The sequence below is a fragment of the Panicum virgatum genome, chromosome 6K, assembly GCF_016808335.1.
Source record: "Panicum virgatum strain AP13 chromosome 6K, P.virgatum_v5, whole genome shotgun sequence".
In the NCBI taxonomy this organism is placed as follows: domain Eukaryota; kingdom Viridiplantae; phylum Streptophyta; class Magnoliopsida; order Poales; family Poaceae; genus Panicum; species Panicum virgatum.
This window is the reverse complement of record NC_053141.1, coordinates 46,817,257-46,835,087: the sequence shown is the minus strand read 5'-3', so window position 1 is coordinate 46,835,087 and position 17,831 is coordinate 46,817,257. Positions and strand designations below refer to the sequence as shown.

General features: G+C 52.2%; 2 protein-coding genes across 5 annotated transcripts; one reads left to right on the top strand and one right to left on the bottom strand.

Moving 5' to 3' along the window:
* Positions 1–10,894: 10,894 nt before the first annotated feature.
* Positions 10,895–13,208, bottom strand: LOC120713737 (traB domain-containing protein-like). 4 transcript variants are annotated; one of them, XM_039999698.1, is made up of 8 exons: positions 12,769–13,208; positions 12,562–12,677; positions 12,356–12,444; positions 12,184–12,258; positions 12,017–12,109; positions 11,733–11,828; positions 11,409–11,573; positions 10,895–11,294 (listed from the first exon to the last, which is right to left on the bottom strand). In XM_039999698.1, the coding sequence occupies exons 1-8, from the start codon at positions 13,104–13,106 to the stop codon at positions 11,181–11,183; spliced, it is 1,086 nt and encodes a 361-aa protein (XP_039855632.1). In that variant the 5' UTR covers positions 13,107–13,208; the 3' UTR covers positions 10,895–11,180. The 4 variants fall into 4 exon arrangements, with proteins under 4 accessions (XP_039855632.1, XP_039855631.1, XP_039855634.1 ...); XM_039999697.1 differs by having other exon boundaries at positions 11,733–11,831; positions 12,769–13,206; XM_039999700.1 differs by having other exon boundaries at positions 10,977–11,573; positions 12,769–13,204.
* Positions 13,209–15,425: 2,217 nt separating this feature from the next.
* On the top strand, positions 15,426–16,501 carry LOC120713736 (dehydration-responsive element-binding protein 1I-like). Its single transcript, XM_039999696.1, has one exon. The coding sequence runs from the start codon at positions 15,635–15,637 to the stop codon at positions 16,337–16,339; it is 705 nt and encodes a 234-aa protein (XP_039855630.1). The 5' UTR covers positions 15,426–15,634; the 3' UTR covers positions 16,340–16,501.
* Positions 16,502–17,831: the final 1,330 nt, after the last annotated feature.

Here is a 17,831-nt window from a genome sequence, read left to right as displayed (position 1 = left end):
AGGTGGGAGAGGGTGGAGACCCATAAAAACTGCAAGTTGGGGGATGTTTTCTGCCCAAAACCAATTATTTTCTCACCTCCTCCGCACATACCACCCGCGTACCCACTCAAGTTATTTTTTTTAACAAATCATCTTGTTCACCCGCATCGTGCTTGGAAAATCAGCACCCCACCGTCCAGTACTCTTTCTTGTGTCCCGAGAATTCACGACGCCGGAGATCCGAATCCTTACCCATCCATGGCGACCCCGACCGTCATATTGGTGCCCGTGTGGGGGCGTCGGTCACCTAATGTCCCTTCTTGAGGTCGGCAAGCGGCTGCTCGCCCGTGCCGTCCGTGCGCTCTCGCTCACGGAGCTCGCCATGCGCCCGCCCACAGAACACCTCGCGGCTAAGGTCGAGGGCCACGTCCACCATGAGGAGGTATCCCGTATCTGGCATTCCAGCCTCGACGTTCGCTTCATCCTCCTTCCAAGCCGCGGAGGAGGTATTCGGGATTGATGTCAGCTTCGTCCCCGTTTTCCCCCTCCCATCTATTCTTGTCCCGATGAGTTCCTCCAGGACTCTTTCAATCTTTTCTCCAGTCAAAGCTTGCTCGGCCTCCTACCACTCGCAGCTCCCTCTGTCCTTGCAAGCGCTGCTACTGTCTCGCTACCTCGCCGCCGTCGCCTAGGTGTTGTTTAATTTTGCTCCGCCGTCTACCCCAACGACTCGAGAGACCTGCTGGCGCATCGAAAGCCCGCCGTCCCACACGGCTCCACCGCTCGAGCGCCTTGCCTGTACAAGCGCAGTGCCGCCAGTGAACAGAAGGGGCTATCCAGGTGTGGTTGTTCGTGCAGTGGTGCTGTAGGTGAGGGGCCACTGGTCCAACCAAATTGCGGGATGGAGAGGAGCTGCAAGGAGCAGGTTTTTTCGGCTCCTGATCCACCGAATAGCTCCAGTCTTGCTTGTGTTGTGCATGAAGAAAAACAACATTCATATGCAGGATCAATGCTGTCGTAGTGGCCATCGCTTCCTATAGGTGCTGCACTGCTGTGCGGCACGCCGGCACCCGGCGCGGCACCCAACGGACGCGAACCTCGCCGAGCTGCTCCCCGACGGATTCGTTGAGAGGACAAAGGAACAATCAAATTCTACTAAAAACAAAATAAAACTTATTAGATTGAGTATAACTTGAATTCACCTCCAGTCTTTAGCTCACCCACCCTCTAATATAAGTTCTCACCCACCATGGAGAGGGAGAAATGAGATACAATATACCGCTACTGAGCCTAATGTGAAAAAAATGAGGGTAAAAGGGTAATTTCAAGCAACTTTAGGAATGCTAGCTAACTAGGCGCCTCGTCAATGCGCCAACGTGGAGAGACATGTTGGCGGAAAGGATGAAATTAACCGGTTTGAGAAAGTTGAAGGACTAGATCGACCGTTTTAATAGTTTATGGATGAAATTGAGCCTTGGGATGGGATAGTACGAGGATAAAATGGATATTCCGCCTTTTAAAATCGCATGTGCATCTATACTAGTTATAAAAAGAAATGAGTGTAAAAGCACGGATGCGGATGGGGGATGGGGGCATATGCCCCTACACTCATTAAATCCGCATTGAGCTAGTCAGCCAACTTTCTAGCTACAACTAGCCAAATTACCCAAAATCCAAACCCAAAAAACCAGAGTCCGAACCTGAAAAATCCAATAACTAATATGGGTAGTAAATCCAAAATTTTTATGGGTAACCCTTAACTCAAAATACTCTAGAAAACTTAAACTTTAACCCAGTAATTCAAGTACCCAACATTTCAACCCAAATGCCCAATATTTTTCCAGCAACTCAAGTAGCAAGCGCCCAATATTTTAGCCCAGCTCAAGTTGCCGCTGGGTACCTGTACCCATTACCCACATCCACACCTGCGACAAACGGTTAGGGTACGGATATACATAATATCCGTTTGTGAGAGGGCTATGGGGAGTGTATTAATGTACGTGCTTGTTTCTTCCCTGTTATCCAACTCCTAGCACCCGACCGCTGTTTGCCTGTCTACCGCTGTCCTGTGCGTCTGCATCTGCCTCTGCCGTCCGCCGGCCGCGCCACTTCTCCCTGTCCTGCGCCTCCTCATCTCCGTCGCCCACGCGCCTCTTGCCTTGCGCAAAACACAGCGCCGCTTGTACCCAGCGCGCGCCGCTCCTCCGCGGCTTCTACACACCTCCTGGTGCTCGCGCAGGCCTTATTCCGCCCGTATCCCACGGCTTCTCCCGCTGCTGCCAAGGATACGCCCATGAGGCCGCTGCTGAGGAGACCGGTGCTGGCCGGCGCCAGCATCCAACCCCCCAATAGCCAAACTCCTAGTCTCATCTTCTTGCTCTTCGTTTGTTTGGTTCCACTTCCTTTTTCCATCAAAATTTGATTCATCTTCTCATGGTTCAATTTCCGTCAGCACAGCAAATGATTGGAGTATAGTTGGTCTAACATTTGTTCTCCTGGCTACACAGGGCTCGATCTATTTAAACAAAATATTTGTTCTGTAATGTGATTGTTTATTGTTATGTGCATTATGAGACACGATGTGCATGTTCTGACAAACTGGTATGTGTAAATTTTGATGAACTGGGCTGCGATTAGCTCCTTGATGCTTATTGACAGGTTTCATTTGAGTGGACACTTGCATGGTAGCTGCAAAACTATCGTCTTCCTGTGTAAAGTAATTACCCATATCCACTAGATTTACCCATTTTCCAATGGATATGGATAATTCGCAGTGGGCAGGTACGGGGAGGGTAATAATTGGTCAATTAATTTATGGGTGTGGGTAGAAGAAGGCACGGATATCCCCAAAGCGTGCCCAGCGGCAACGTGAAGCCCAGCCCACCAAATTACCTTTACCTACTGCCGCACCCATGTCAAGTATCAATATTAGAGATACCCAAAGACCGGAGATTAGAGGGTAAGTAATCTGTCAGAGAAAGGAGATTAGTCCTAGCCGAGCAATCTGACCCCCCACGGAAGGGGTCTGCCTCGCCCGACCGATGGAGAAGGCTATGCTTCGCCCAACCAGTGGAGGAGGCTCTGCTTCGCCTGACCATCGACCAGGCAAGGGGAGTGTGCCCAACTAAAGGACGGGCCCACCACGACTCGTGCCGCATGGAGGCTGACAAGTGGTGTGGGACGACAGATGATAAGACATGCCCTGACACAGTGAGTAGTGCCGTGCACCCCATCATGGCCGATGATGGCATAGATCATAGGGTAGGGGCGTGCCACACCATAGCAAGGACAACCCCACGTTTTGCGCTCCGCAGACCGCGCGACAAGATGAGCCCATTCGCAGAGGGGGAGGACGGTGATGACTGGAGGGGCCCATGACGATCGAAATAGCAGAAGGCTCTCTCTCTATACTGTGCTCTATCCCTTCCCTTGGCATATAAAAGGGAGGAGACGGCCCCGCGCGGGGGAGAGACTCCTTTTTTTCTCCAGAGAACTCTTCTTCCAAACGACAACACGCTAGTCTAGTCAAGACACCGCTGGACTCTGCCCCACCAGAGACCCGGGGCCGTTCTAATCAGACGGTAGATTAGCCCACGCTCATACACATACCAGAAACCTAGGGCACCCATCCCTCTCTCGACCATTTATACACCTCTACTGCAAACTGATGCATAATACACGAGCTACCACAAACTGGATGTAGGCTATTACGTTTCCGAGCGGCTGGAACCAATATAATACTTGTGTATTCTTGCATACCATTTGACTCTAAATGCACAATCCACGAGAATCACTAGCTGGTGGTAAAAAAAACACTGACAACCGACTACTCACGTAACCCTAATCCTCACATGGTACCAGCAGTCCACTACCACAAGGCAAGCAGGAAGGAACCGCCTCATGACCCCTAAGGCCAGTCTCAGTAGGGATTTCATAAAGAGTTTGATAACATTAAATATCATCAATTTTGCTGACGTGGCAAGGAGATAGAAGGATGGATTTTTATGGGATGTGAGGAGAGTTTCATCACCGTGACACTCATCTGGCACGATTACTTAGTTCTCAGTCTAAGTATCTATGTCCATAAAACTTTTACTGAGACTGGTCTAATGGCGCATCTCGTCGTGAAATGGCGGAAGCCAAAGGCAGCGCCCCACCGACTATCAAAAGCGTCGCAACGGAAGTGCGCGACAACTAACCGGCTGCGGCGCCTTAGCCCCAACCTCCTCGTCAAGCTGTAGGACTACAGTGACTCGTCTTCCCTATCGACATCTGGCGCCCGGTGGTGCAGGCACTGCGAGCAAGTGCAAGCTTCCTGTTTGCAGAGCGTGCAGCAGTGCGGACAAGGAGCTTTTCCGGCCACTGATCCGGAATTCAAAAGATTTTGTTTATCCATTCAATTGCGGTTCTTCCTCTTCATGTCCTCTTGGAATTTCTCATGAGCATTTTTCAGCTGCGCGAGATTAGAACAACAGTAGGAAGTCGGGTAGTACCGGTTAACCCGATCTCGAACCCGAAATTATCGGGTTCCCAAAATACCCGAAATATCACGTATTATTTATTTTCAACAGATTTTCAACAGATTTATCGGGCTAGCACGGGCGGGGCAGAAGGCAGGACCATCCCCGCGCGCCGCGCCTCGTGGCAATTAAATCACACGCCGCGCAGGGCCGGGACGGGACGGGCATGGACCGCGCGCGGCGGCAGGACGCACCGACCGGCAGGCCGATCAATGCCAGGGGGATGAGGGATCTGTTCTAGCTACCGGAGCACGCGCGCTCTCTCGAGGCGCCGGAGAGATCATCGCACGCACGTGCGCCGTCGCCGGCCGGCCCGGTGGCGAGCTAAGCTACAGCTAGCTCTAGCTTGCTGGATGGATCGGAGAGAGTGACCCGTCATCTAACGCTCACGCACGCAAAGCGCTGCGTGCCCGGCCCCGGCGCGCGCACGTACGCATCCAGACCCTGCGTCGTCGTGATCGTCGATCTGGTGTCGCGCGTGGGCTTCCGCGCCGGGCGTTTCCTCCCATTGGCTCCGAGCGATCTCTGCCACTGCGACGACGACGACGAGGGGATAGATCGAACTGGACCAATGCCTCGGCGGCATGGAAAGGCAAAGCTAGCGGCAGCGTCGGCACGGGTGGGGCTGCGGCCACTGGCCAGGCCATCAGGGTAGGCGCGCACACGGGGTTCCACGCGCCTTTTGGGTTTGGCCGCTTTCTTTCCCCGTCTCGGGTCAGGGTTGTTGCGTGCCGCCGCACGCTCGGGAGACTTCCTCGGCCGGCCGGCGGGGCCGCGAGCGCAAAAGGACGCGGCCGGCCAGGGGGCGTGTTCTTGCAAGTGGCGCGGCCTGGTTCTGCACGTACAGCGCCGAGCTGCAGTGAGCCAAGCAAGGAGAATAGATCGATCGAGAGCTACCACAGTTCACACGCAGTGCTAGTGGCCTTGAATCCTTGATGACTTTCTCCCGGCCACCAGCTGCTATCTTCCCGGGGGACCAGCGCAAGCGCAAGCGCAACGACGGCAGGCCCATGGCTGCAGTGCACGGTGGTTAGCTGCTGCCGGCCGCGTCTGCATCCATGGTCCATGGAGAGAGGATTTGTTGGTGATTGCATTGCCCAAATTAATTAAAGTCACCGACCGATCGATCTCGACGGATGGGAGACCGACCGGGGTCGTTCGAGCGAGACGATGATGGAGCGCCGCTGCTAGCTCACTGAAAGAGCGCACGCGTGTCTTGTGGGAGACGGCCGGCCGGGGAAGGCTGTGAGCGAGTTGACCTGGGGGCCGAGCTACCTGCCGCCCCTGCTCCAGTAGTACGTAGCTGCACCAATAATAGAGACCGTCTTTCGCAAGGAACAGCACCGGTCGCCGGCGGCGACCAGCATTTAGCATCACCCTGTGCGTATGCACAGCGATCGCGTGTAGCAGCCTTCACAGTAGTCAACAGCCTTTGTCTCATTGCGAAATCTTTTTTTTTTGAAAAAAACGGCATTGACGTTTGAATAGTACTACAATATAATCGCGATCAGTATGAAAAGGTCTTATGTTCAACGTAATTTTATTGATTATACTACTACTCTCTCCGTCCCTAAATAATTGTCGCTGTTGGTGTGCATACCACAAGTTTGACTCAGATTTGTAGAAAATATGTGCAACATTTGTTAATCCAAATAAATTTATTAAAAAAAGCTAGATTCAAATATCTTTCCAATGATACTTAATATGTACCATAATTATTAATATTTTTAATATATATTTAGTCAAAGTTGTTTCTCTGGAAACGAAAACGATAGATATTTAGGGATGGAAGGAGTATATGTGTGTGTATATGTATGTTCTTCGCAAGAAAAGGTCAATCGTGAAATGGATCAGGTAGTCGTCAAGACAGACGGCTAAGGTGGCCTTTCGGCTCTTTTGGAGCCTATCGTCCCTTTCAGTTGCCTCGCGGCCGTTTCCTTGTCACCAGATATTTGGCAGCTGTCCAGATGCTCTTTAACATTTTGTATCTGATGATAGTGCATGATTCCTCGTACCTGATTATTGTTATATATAACCATCCTCTACTATAATATCCGATATATATTTCTGAGGTTTACCATTGACGCCGTCATCACAAATAATTATCAATAGCTAGCTACGAGGAGATGTGTTCGAGACCAAAAAAAGAAGAAGAAGAAGAAGAAGAAGAGAGAAAATACTAGAGATGATTATAATTTTAAATTTTGGCAAATTGTGCGGAGCTGTCTCCCTTTATCCGATCAGGTCATCTCCATGATATCTCTCCTTTAATTTCCTTTGGATCACCCACATGATGTGTTTAAAGGCGTCGTCAGCTCATACGTATCATCAGGAACGGTACGAGGATTATCCTGTGCAATAGATTGTACTACATTTCAATATTATATATAGTCAAGTTGTTTATTAAATAAAATAAAAATGGAGTTACACTCAGATCCATCTGTTCACATGCATTATGAGTCTTCATTAATTTCAGGGAAATTAAGTACCTATGGCCTTTGGCGTTGATCACATCTTCTTCCAACAACTCGGACGGTGTCCTTTCCTTGTTCGTGAAGCCACTCGATGAGCATAAGGTAATTTAAAATATAATGCATGCATGGTATATCAACAACCTCTGCTCCTCTATATCCTAGTTAATTTAAGGGCCATAATTGCTAGAAAATTGTAGATAAATTTGAGCCCCCATAACTTAGGGTTTGTAATAAAATTTTAAGAGGTATAATGAGAATTAACAAGAATACTTCAAAACAAGTCTTCAGGTAAGATTTTTTTGCTTTCCGTACCGTTCAAAGATCCTCGTTACCGAGTGATGACTGTGCAAATGTTTCATGAAATTGCAATGCGCATGGGAAAATAAAAGGAAGCGAAACAACGACGTGAGAGAATCAGGGACATGGGCCAAATTCAGTCCATTGGAAAGTAAGGGCCCATTTAAGCTTCTCCAAACGAAGGCTTGAAGTGGCCCTTATTTAGCGATCCATAGTTTTTTTTTTAAGAAAGCGATCCATAGTCCTATTGTAGAAAATCTCATCTCATTACCAAGAAAGTTGTTCCTGACCTTTCGCGTACATTGTTGATCATGTTGATACGGGGATCATGACAACGAAAAATCCCCTCAAAAGTGGTAAACTCTGCCAAAGTTAAAATAAAAATGACTACTATGGCAAACTGAAATTCATACATTTCGAAACAGAGGGTAGTTGATTCCCTGTCTAAAAAGAGTAGTTTACTAGAGAAAATCTCATTGTTAGCGTTCTGTTATTAGTGCAAGCGCTGAACATGCACTGTATATACTTGAGAATCAATACATGCAGTTGTTGTTGAGTTGGCATTCAGTCTCATTCATGGTATCATACGGCTTCGAGGAAATCTTCACCAATCCCATTCGCTTCTTGATCCTCTCCGGTCGCTTCCGCTGTCATGGATGCCAACCTCTCTCCGCATTCCTCTCCTCCAAGCTCGCCGGATCAGCTCCGCGAAGTCCAGCGCCGCGCGGATCAGGATGATCCAAACGCCTATGGTTCCCGCAATCATCGTGATGGCTCCGCCGGCGATCACACCTCTGCTCCGTCCGTCCTCCCCGCCCTGATGGTAAACATCAGGGCGCATGTACCTCTGGTTCTGGATCTCGGCGACTCCAACTTCTTCCAGTGGCGCCGGATCTTCGCCACCGTCGTCTTCGGCAAGTTCGGCCTGCGCGACCAGTGCACTGAACCTGACTGGGCCGCCATCTCCACGCCTCTCTTCAAGATGATCATGGACCCGGACCACACCGCCGGTGATGTCTGGCGCACAATCCACGGCGTCTTCCAAGTGGACCTCACCGTCGACGAGTACAGCCATATCCTCCAGGCCTGGTTCTTTCGAACCGGGGTAGAACCACAGCCTCTCCCTGTAGCCTGCAGCGCCAATGGCGTGCTCGAACAGCATCCTCCTCTCGCCCAACGAGAAGGCGCCCCAGGTGTTGCCGGCCCCCTCGTCGCACACGAAGTAGACGCAGTTGCTCACGCACCCCTTCTCCGACGCCGGCACCGAGAACGACGATCGCCGGCTCACGAACAGGGCCACGTCTCCGGCCAGCCCATCTTCCTCCACCCACTGCATCTCCTCCATGTCCAGCCTGTACACGTCAAAGCCGTTCAGCGTCGCCGTCACGTCGTCGAAGAAGTAGTCCTCGTCGTCTTCCCTGTCACCGTCGGAGGAGGAGGAGGAGGAGGACAGTTCGGAGTCCAAGTCACGCCGCTTGCCTCTGACTCTGGTGGTGGTGTACGTGTATAGAGGCCAGACGAAGAGAACCTCGCCGCCGGCCTCGACCAGGTAGCCCTTGTCGATGGCGGCGCCGGCCAGGGCCTCGCGGTACTTGTACCGCAGGCTCCGCACGGCGACCCCCGCCGTGTGGAGGCTAGGCAATTCGACCTTGAGCACGTAGCCGTCGGCGTCCATGGCGTACAAGCTGCCGGCGCAGAGCACCGCCATGCGCAGGGCCCGGGACCCGGCATGAGGGCCTACGTGCTGCACCGTCCACCCGTCGTCCTCCGGCCGCCAGATCCCGACATGGTTACGGCCGGCGTGGAAGAAGGAGTCGCCGCCGAGGGGAACCACCGGCATGGGGTGGACGGCGTAGGAGGCGTACGACACCCCCGGGACCTTGCTGATCCACCGGGAGGTGCCCGTCACCGGGTTGAAGAGGACGGTGCGCCTCGAGCTGAAGATGACGAGGCGGCCGCTCGCCGTGGCGCCCGCGCACTCCGTGTTGTGGGTGACCTTCCGCAGCGCCCGGTGGGCCGGCGTCGCGCGCGCGCCGGCGTGGAGGGAGGGGTCCGACCCCCCGCCCAGCGGCACGGCGATGACCTCGCCGCGGCGGTGCGTGGCCGTCGACCGGAACGCGAACAGGTGCGGCGCGGGGTCGGCGAGGCGGCGGGAGGCGATGCCGGCCCACGACCTGCAGACGGCGGCGAGGCGCGCGCACTCGAGCGCGCTCAGGTGCCAGAGGATGTCGTCGATGAGGTGGAGAGGGAGGGAGACGGTGCCTTCAGCTGGGACCTCGCTGCCCGTTTGTGTTTGTTCCCGCCCGGCGTGCTCGCCGCTGATCGGCATGGCGTTGGCATCCACACCCGGCAGCCGCTGCTGTTGCCGCCGCGATCGGCTCTTTCTCTTGGCCATTGTTGGGATTTGAGATTGTTGCAGGTCGAGATCGCCTCCGGACTGACTGAATATAAGGACCTAGGATCCGTGCGGCTTGGGCATGGCGTCGGAGTCGTGTTCCTGTCCTCTTCAATCAGGGCTCCATGTTTGCAATCGGAGGAGGAGATGAATTGGATGCGGAATACGATTATTAACCGGAGATTCTCTTCAATCTGAAGCCGCGATCGCTCGACTGCTTAACCCCAAGAGCTTCTAGTTCTAGACCAGAGGTCCAGAGCAGAGCAACCCGCTCTAGAAGGAAGCAGCCACGAGGTTTCCTTTCCTCTGCGGCGACAAAGGCGGGTCGGGATGCCGAGCCCAAGCTCCTTCACGGCGCCGCATCACGCCCCTGCACCCTTCCGTCCACCGACCTTGCTTTCGTTCTTGGGGCCTCCGCCATGGCGGCATCCACAGCTCGTCGATCAGCTCCAGCGCTGCCCTCCGTGACGACTGACGAGGACGAAAGTGCTCGGAGAGGAAGTCACGCCCAATCTGAGCCGTGAAGGTCAGATCGAACGGTCACAAAAGACGTCCACCCCTGATCCTGGACGCTGGACGGGGTTTCAAACACAGACCATCCCTGGCTGGCCGGAGCGCCGCCACGTTACGGACGCGGCTCCCTGAGCTCCCCTCCCCTTCCTTCCGTCCGGGTCAGCCAGGCCATTCGCGCCGGCGCCGCTCCCCCGGTGACCGGTGGGAGTGGGATCGCTGCCACATGCGCGGCGGCCGCCCAGGGGCCAGGGCGAGCTCGCCGTCGCGGTTGGCGAGCGCCACGGCGACCTCGCGGTACCGCAGCTGCCGAGCCTCCAGGTCCAGCACGGACGGACGCGCCACGCGCTGCCGTGCGGTGCGGTGCGGACATGGAGGCCGCAGCCCGAGAGTTCCTCCTGGTTTGCAGTGTTTGCGCTAGAGGCTACAGTGGCTGACATGTGGGGTATGTCTTGTGGTAACTGGTAAGCGTTGAATCTGATCCTCGAGATGAACTTGTCGTTGTAAATTCACTCGAATGTTTTGCTTGTACTTTGCATTACACGTGTATTTTTTCCAAGCCTGTTCTGTTCAAGCTTGAGGTTAAGGTAGCAGGTGCAGAACTAGCCAAAGACACATATGTAGAATTCAGTTGTCGCAGAAAACTTTGCCATGTACGCAAATACTTCGTCTCCAATGTACTGGTTCGCTCCTGAAGAAATCGCTGATGAAGAAACATCGACAAGCAAACTTACATGGATTTATATTTTGACGGTATGGACATGGTCGACACTTTCTAGTGGATGCAACTAGTATGCCACAGGTACGTAACATGCTTGGAACAAATTTGCATTTACCAGCAAAGTTTTTCTTTTGCAGATCATTACAGTAATGGCATTACTGATCAAGCTTAGTCCTGGTAATTGCCAATCAACAGTCAAATATACCCTAGCCACGTCTGTGGCCAGCCGGTCCTCCTCTACCCACAGCACCTCCATGTGTTGCTCTGTGATTACAGGGCTCTGATCATTCCCAAAATTGACATGGAAAATGTGCAACAGTTGTCACCTTTACCATGATTGGATTTGGTCTTGTGGAGTTTATATAAACAGCAGGCCCGGAATTCACAAAAGCTTCAGACTGCAAAATTAAATTGTCAACTATCTATAGCACAGCCTGCAGCTGTTCATACAGAGCCCAGAGAACCAATCCTATTATTGTGTCCCTGACCAGGCCCTTGATGAGAGAGCTAACCCATGTATCAGATGATGCTCTGCCGACAAGGTCGCGGAACCTCAAGTCCCCTTGATCAGAGATCAAGGCATACACTATACCATTCATGTGCCCCTTCCCTACGACTCCGACAACAGTTTTGCTCTTGTTCACAGCTTTGCTCCTCTTCAGTGACCACGCAAGGAACTGAAAGAAAGCACCGACAATTTAAGTCAAGGCTAGAAGCTTGGATGATAGAGTAGAAGTATCATGCAAATAAAGCTTGATGCAGTAAGCAAATTCAAAGAATTGCATGTTCTGAAAGACTGGAAGGTTCAGATAGGCTGTTGAGAGTCATCCTCATACCATGTCGCGTTCATGTATGAGAGGTTGCAACAGTGAGGGATATGATGTGCTCAGTTTCTGATACAACTCGTATGGGCTGGCCGCAGTTTTCTCATCCTGCTGGAGTGGTAATAATCAAACAAGAACATCAACACACAACGACAGTATTAGTTGATTCCTCAACATTTGATTCACGGGGACTTGAGACTTCCATCAAGGCATACTCACATCCTCTTGTACAAACAAGACTGAAAAAACAATTTCTTCAGGCAAACAAAAATGAAAATTTGAATGCTAGAACTTACCGGCGTGTCAGGTGTCGAAGTAATTCCACGAAACAATGAGATTACTAGCTTTGTTTTTTGATCCCAGGTGAGAGACTTCCATGCTCGTTCAAGCTGCAGGAACAATCTGACATGAGCTTCAGCAACTGTAGCAACTAAAATTTTGCAGAGCTCGCAATCCAACATACAGTTATTTCAATTGGGCGATCCCCAAGAACAAGCTGAGCGCCAATGTCTTCAGACACCTTCCTTGCTGCTCGAAACTGAGGAGTGACAGAAGATGCAGCAGCAGAGTTCAGCCCTTGTATTTCTCAAAGCTGCTGAATAAAACTTACTGGCTACAATGGCCTGAGGAACCACCTCCTCTCCGAATGGCCGGTTCGCGCCGGAAGAAATCTTTGAAGACAAAACGGCGAGGAGCAAACGCAGAGCTAGAGCACTCTGTCCACCTGCAGCATCCAGAAAGACGAACAATATTGGCAGGTCCCATTGTCTCAATCAGCTCCATGGCCGATGAGCAGTGAAGAACAGAAACACTAGTCACTGGGGAGGATGCTACGTATTACCGAGGTTGATGCTTCGGTTGACTGCACCGAAGAACTTGGCGCCGCCGAGAGAGAACATGTTGGACTTCAAGAGCGGCTCGTCGGAAGCATCGCTGGACACGTACATAATCCCAGCTCTGCAGTGAGGACTCTGCAACGGCATCGATTAGCTCCGGAGGAAGAAATGGCCACCCTTGGTCGAGCGTGTCAAGTGTACCGAGTCCTTGCCTGCTCCGGCAGAGCTCGACGACGGCGTTATCGGGCTGGACGGCGCGGAGGACGCGCTCGACGTCGGCGACGGAGTCCGGGGAGAGGTGCGACGTGCCGAGGATCCAGACCTCCTCGGGCTCCACGAAGTCCGGGGGGCGCCACGCCGGGACCGGGCCGAACCGCCGCCGCGGGACGCGCACGAGCGCGCCGGAGTCGACCAGCGCGGCCAGCGCCGGGTCGCCCGCCGCCGCCGCCGCGGCGCGCGTGTCGGCGAGCACGGCCGCGCGGTAGTCGAAGCACGGCGGCGGCGGCCGGAACGACGCCGCCGTGGCGGATGGGGTCGGCCCCGCTGCCATCCTGGCCGGTCGGCTGCGCTTCTGGCGGGTGGTGCCCGCGCGGCCGCGAGGGCGCGGGCGCGGGGAGGAGATGAGACGGGGCCGCGGGATTGGAAAAGACAAGCCGCGCTCTTGTCAGAAATAACCGCCCACCGCTCTTGAAGGAGTGGTTATCTGGTGTAGGCGGGTTTGGACCCTGGTGAACTTAAACTACTTTGCTTGAAATTCGGGATCGCCCAGCGTTGAAAAAAAATGCTTTGTTTTGCAAATTGTGTGCTATCGCTTTTTTTTTTACCGGAACTACGGCGGGCCCGTTGGGGCCAGCCTGAACCATATATTGCCAAAAATAGAAGGGGGTACACGGTTCAAGAGAGGTTCAAGAGAAGTACGGTGGGGGGCAGAGAAAAACCAGACGCAGCTGGTTAAGAGGAAAAAACTGAGGTAACTAAAAAATATAAAAATTTACATTAATTACAAAGGAAGGAGCTCCAGTTATAAAGGCAAAGTTTGGCGCGCTAGTCTTGAACTCTGTGGTGCCAAAGCTGGAGGTCGGCAGAGCAGCGTCGAAGGGTGGAGACACAGGGTTCCTCCTCAAGTCTGAAAACTAGGGCATTGCGACGCTTCCAAATGTTCCAAAGAAAAGCGGAAAGAACAGTAGAACGAACGTTTGTTGGTGTTTTGCAAATTGTGTGCTATCGCTTTTTTCCCCCGGCAAGTACACCATTTCCCCTCCAAGTCCAACCAAAGATTTTTTTTTTAATGTTCAACAAAAGATATTGCAGTTCTGATTTGTAATACATGAGTATTTATGATCTGTTTAAAAAAAACCAAAGTTATTCCTGTTCCTGAATTGTAAGGGACTGAGTTTTAATTTTTTAAATGTGATGCTACAAAAAAAATAATGGACCAAGCATTGTCAAACTGCCAGTTTAGCTGTTTATTGGCTCCAACTCTTGGAACCTCTGATATATACAAGATATCAATGAGAACATGAACTATACTGCAGGTGCTAAATTTCTATGAAATGGGATACATGCTGAGGTATTTGTTCTGGGTACTAAAAGTATCATGATTGTTCAGTTGTTGTTTTTTTATTTGCTTGATTGCTTTACATTACTGGTACATGGAGAAGTTGCAAATTAGATTCCACATTTCGGTGGCACTGGCACAGTAACAGATTGAAATTAGGACAAGGCAACCACAAAAGAGTTATCAGCTGTTATTAGCTTGTTTTTTTTTCATAAAAAAACCTTCAGCTTACATTGTTCTTGGTACTCTCTCACTCAGCAACTGAAATCGTACAAGCAAAAGGAGGCCTAAAGTATTGAACGGAAACCGGCGGCTCGTGAGCCGTCAATGTGTTTAGCACTAGTTATTCAACAACGCTATAGCAATGTAAGGCCTGATGTCAGCCAGGCAGCGAGCCAGTCAACAAACTCGTCCTTGCTTGGGCCGTCACGGATCGTCGTTGACATCTGCATAGAGTGTCTGCTGATAGGGGCTCAAGGAACGGTACTTTACTGGCTAAGACAAGCACAAGAAATAATCCACCGTTGACTGGCTATGGATAGGAGAGTGAAAGTGGCAAATCCATCCACTGATTGCTGCACGAGGTAGGATTGGTCTGGTCCTTTCTGATCCTTCCGCTAGCTGCCTCCGGCTGAACACAGAGCAGAAGACGGCGCTCCTTTTTCCCGACAGCGACACTTGTCAGACCGGATGGCGAAACTCCGATGCGGCGCGCGTCAGCGGGCACGTCACCGCCGCGGTGGAGCTCTCATCGCCTCCAGGCGACCGTGGAAATGGATGCCCCCCCTCCCCCGCGAGGCCGCCGTATATCTCCAGAAGCGATGGCAGATTATAACCGTCTACGATCTCGGCTTTGTCTTACCTCCAAACAAGGCTGCCTGCTTGCCCCCAAAAACAATGTACTCCTACATAATCTGTCCGCAGCTTCAAGGATGAACAATTCCATCCATTCCGCTCACCTAGTCAGCTAGTCTTTCTCCGACAAGTCCGGGGCAGGTTTGGCCGGATTGGAGGCCGCCCGCAAGTGGCGCCACCGCCGGGCTCCGTTTCCCGGCGGCCGTGCAAGTGGCGCGGCACGCAGGTTTGCGGGTGCTTTCCACTCCGGGGCGAGCTGCCGTTTGTCTCGCTCGCGCACCGGGCTCCAGGCGGACACCTCCCCCGGCTGCTCAAACGGATAACGAGCCTACGTCTCTTTCGGGCCGCCGCTGACGGGCGCGCCACTGTTTCCGGCACGGTTTGGCGGCGAGCGGATCGGTTAGGCACACTAGTGTGCGTGTAGCCAGCCGGGACATCCATCTCTGCCCTCCACGGCGGCGCCTGTGTGCCTGGCTGGCTCGCCCACAGCCCACTGGAACACGAGCCAGTACGTCCACCTCCGTCGGCCCCCCTTGTCTTTGTCTTCCTCGCCGGTCACCTACAAATACGCGCCCTCCAAACCGCGGCTCCCCTCACCAGGACACGCCACTCCTCTCAGTCCTTCACCACCACACTCCAAGCTAGCTAGCTGCCGGCCTCCGACGATGTGCATGCGCCAGATCAAGCAGGAGCCGAGCTCCTGCGAGTCGGTGACCTCCTCCGTCGCGTCGACCTCGACGCCGTCCCCGGCGCCGGCGGCCAAGCGCCCCGCGGGGCGGACCAAGTTCCTGGAGACGCGGCACCCGGTGTTCCGCGGCGTGCGCCGGCGCGGCCGCGCGCGGGGGCGGCGGTGCCGCTGGGTCTGCGAGGTCCGCGTGCCGGGCCGCCGCGGCTGCAGGCTCTGGCTCGGCACCTTCGCCGCCGCGGAGGCCGCCGCGCGCGCGCACGACGCCGCCATGCTCGCGCTCCGCGGGTCCTGCGGCGCCGTCGCCGCGCGCCGCCTCAACTTCGCCGACTCGGCGTGGCTGCTCGACGTGCCGCCGCCCGCCGCGCTCCTGGGCGCCGAGGGCGGCGTCCTCCGCCTCGCCGTGGCGCGGGCCGTGGAGGGGTTGTTCCTACGGACGCGGCCCGCCGCTGAGGACGCCACGTCGGAGCCGCCGCACTTGGCCGACCATGACGACGCGGACGCGACCTCCGCCAAGAGCGACGACGGAACGGCCTCGCCGTTCGAGATGGACGACGTGCTCAGCGACATGGGCGCGGGCCTGTACTTCGCGAGCATGGCGCAGGGGCTGCTCATGGACCCGCCGGCGTCGTGCTGCGACGACGTCGACTGCGACGACGCTGCCGTGCCGCTCTGGGCCTACTGAAACCCAAGTCGAAACGTGCGCTGCTTGTACATTTATCTGATCTCGTTCTTTCCTTTTTGGGTTTCATGTGAATATTCCACGATCCTAATCATGTATGTATCTGAACATTCTGTTTATCCGAACTGAACAGTAAAGCAGCAGCAGAGCACTGTGATTCTTGAATCGACTCTCTGACCAGTGTGATAGAACATCTTAGATCTGGATGGATTGCCAAGGTCCAACTTGGACAGCCTCGAATTTGCAGGGTTTCGTTGCCGCAGTTTTTCAGCACTTTAATTTGGTATGAAACTCTTTTTTTTAATAATATTTGGTATGAAACTCTTACAGGATCGTTATACTCTGAACACCCCCTCAGAATTTTTTTGTGACAAATCTATTATCTTATTATTTGGCCAACAAACAGAGCCTCCACGTTCGCTCTCAAGGCCTAAAAATTCTCACGTTAATCGAAAAAAATAGAAAAATAAAAATTACCCACCACTGCTATTACGTATAAAAATTAGCCTAAAATACCCTGTGCCTAATTAAAAATCACCCACCAATGTCATTATAAAAAATTAAATATAAAATATCATTTAGCTATGTATCAGTTACAAATATATACTATTAATAAAAACTAAAGCTAACAACAATCAATCAAAATAAAATGAAAATAAAAATAATTATCTGCATAATATTATTAAAGCTCAACAAATCAAATTGTTATTATAGGTAGATCATAATTGAATTGTTTTAATCAACAATAGGATATAATTTATGATAATGAACAGGATGATGTATATATGGTAAAAAAATAGTATAACCTTTAAGTAAGGATTCAACGACATGCAAATTTTTGAATTTTCAATACTAGCCGCGCAAATGCGCATGCTATACGCCTAGTTATGAATAATTCTAAATAAGCTTCAAAGTACATGTCCATGCTGACCAGTTCATGAATCGCCAGCTCTGATCTTGACCCCTGCTCCAAATTGGATGCTATTCCTTTTAGGGAAAACCGTAAAATCTATGCCTTCCGATTGTTTTGATCTTGGACGTGCGTCTCTCAACGAGGTGACGTAGCCTCATACGCACGGTGAGAGCCGGTGACAATCTTATCCTCTTTGACAAAAAATGCTGTCAAAATCGTGATTCTAAATAGGACCGGAGATCTTTATTAATAAGTAAGAAATGGCAACCACATAATCTTAAATACGCAAATTGTAAAAGAAAACAAAAATGGAATAAGTTCTATTTACGAGGATCGTATAATCAAGTTCTCCATCCAAACCATAAAGGTCCTAACAACATCTTCCGATACTCGAGAACGGGTCTCGAGTTCTCCGGTTTGCAGTGACACGAAGAAAGTGGTATGGCTGCTACCGCGGCATAAAGAACCAACGCATTTTAGTACAAGTGTACAACTTTGCCATGGTCTCCTCTCCTACAAGTAGTACTACTCCCTCCGTTCCAAATTATAAGTCATTTCAAGAATCTCGGAGAGTCAAACTAT

What these genes read in the sequence shown, in the direction of transcription:
- LOC120713737 (XM_039999697.1), bottom strand. Translation starts at nt 13,106, where the DNA reads ATGGCAGCGGGGCCGACCCCATCCGCCACGGCGGCGTCGTTCCGGCCG. An exon ending in GTCGAGCTCTGCCGGAGCAG is followed by an intron (nt 12,678 to 12,768) that starts GCAAGGACTCGG and finishes TCCTCACTGCAG; the next exon opens with AGCTGGGATTATGTACGTGT. An exon ending in ACCGGCCATTCGGAGAGGAG is followed by an intron (nt 12,259 to 12,355) that starts GTGGTTCCTCAG and finishes GTCACTCCTCAG; the next exon opens with TTTCGAGCAGCAAGGAAGGT.
- LOC120713736 (XM_039999696.1), top strand. Translation starts at nt 15,635, where the DNA reads ATGTGCATGCGCCAGATCAAGCAGGAGCCGAGCTCCTGCGAGTCGGTG.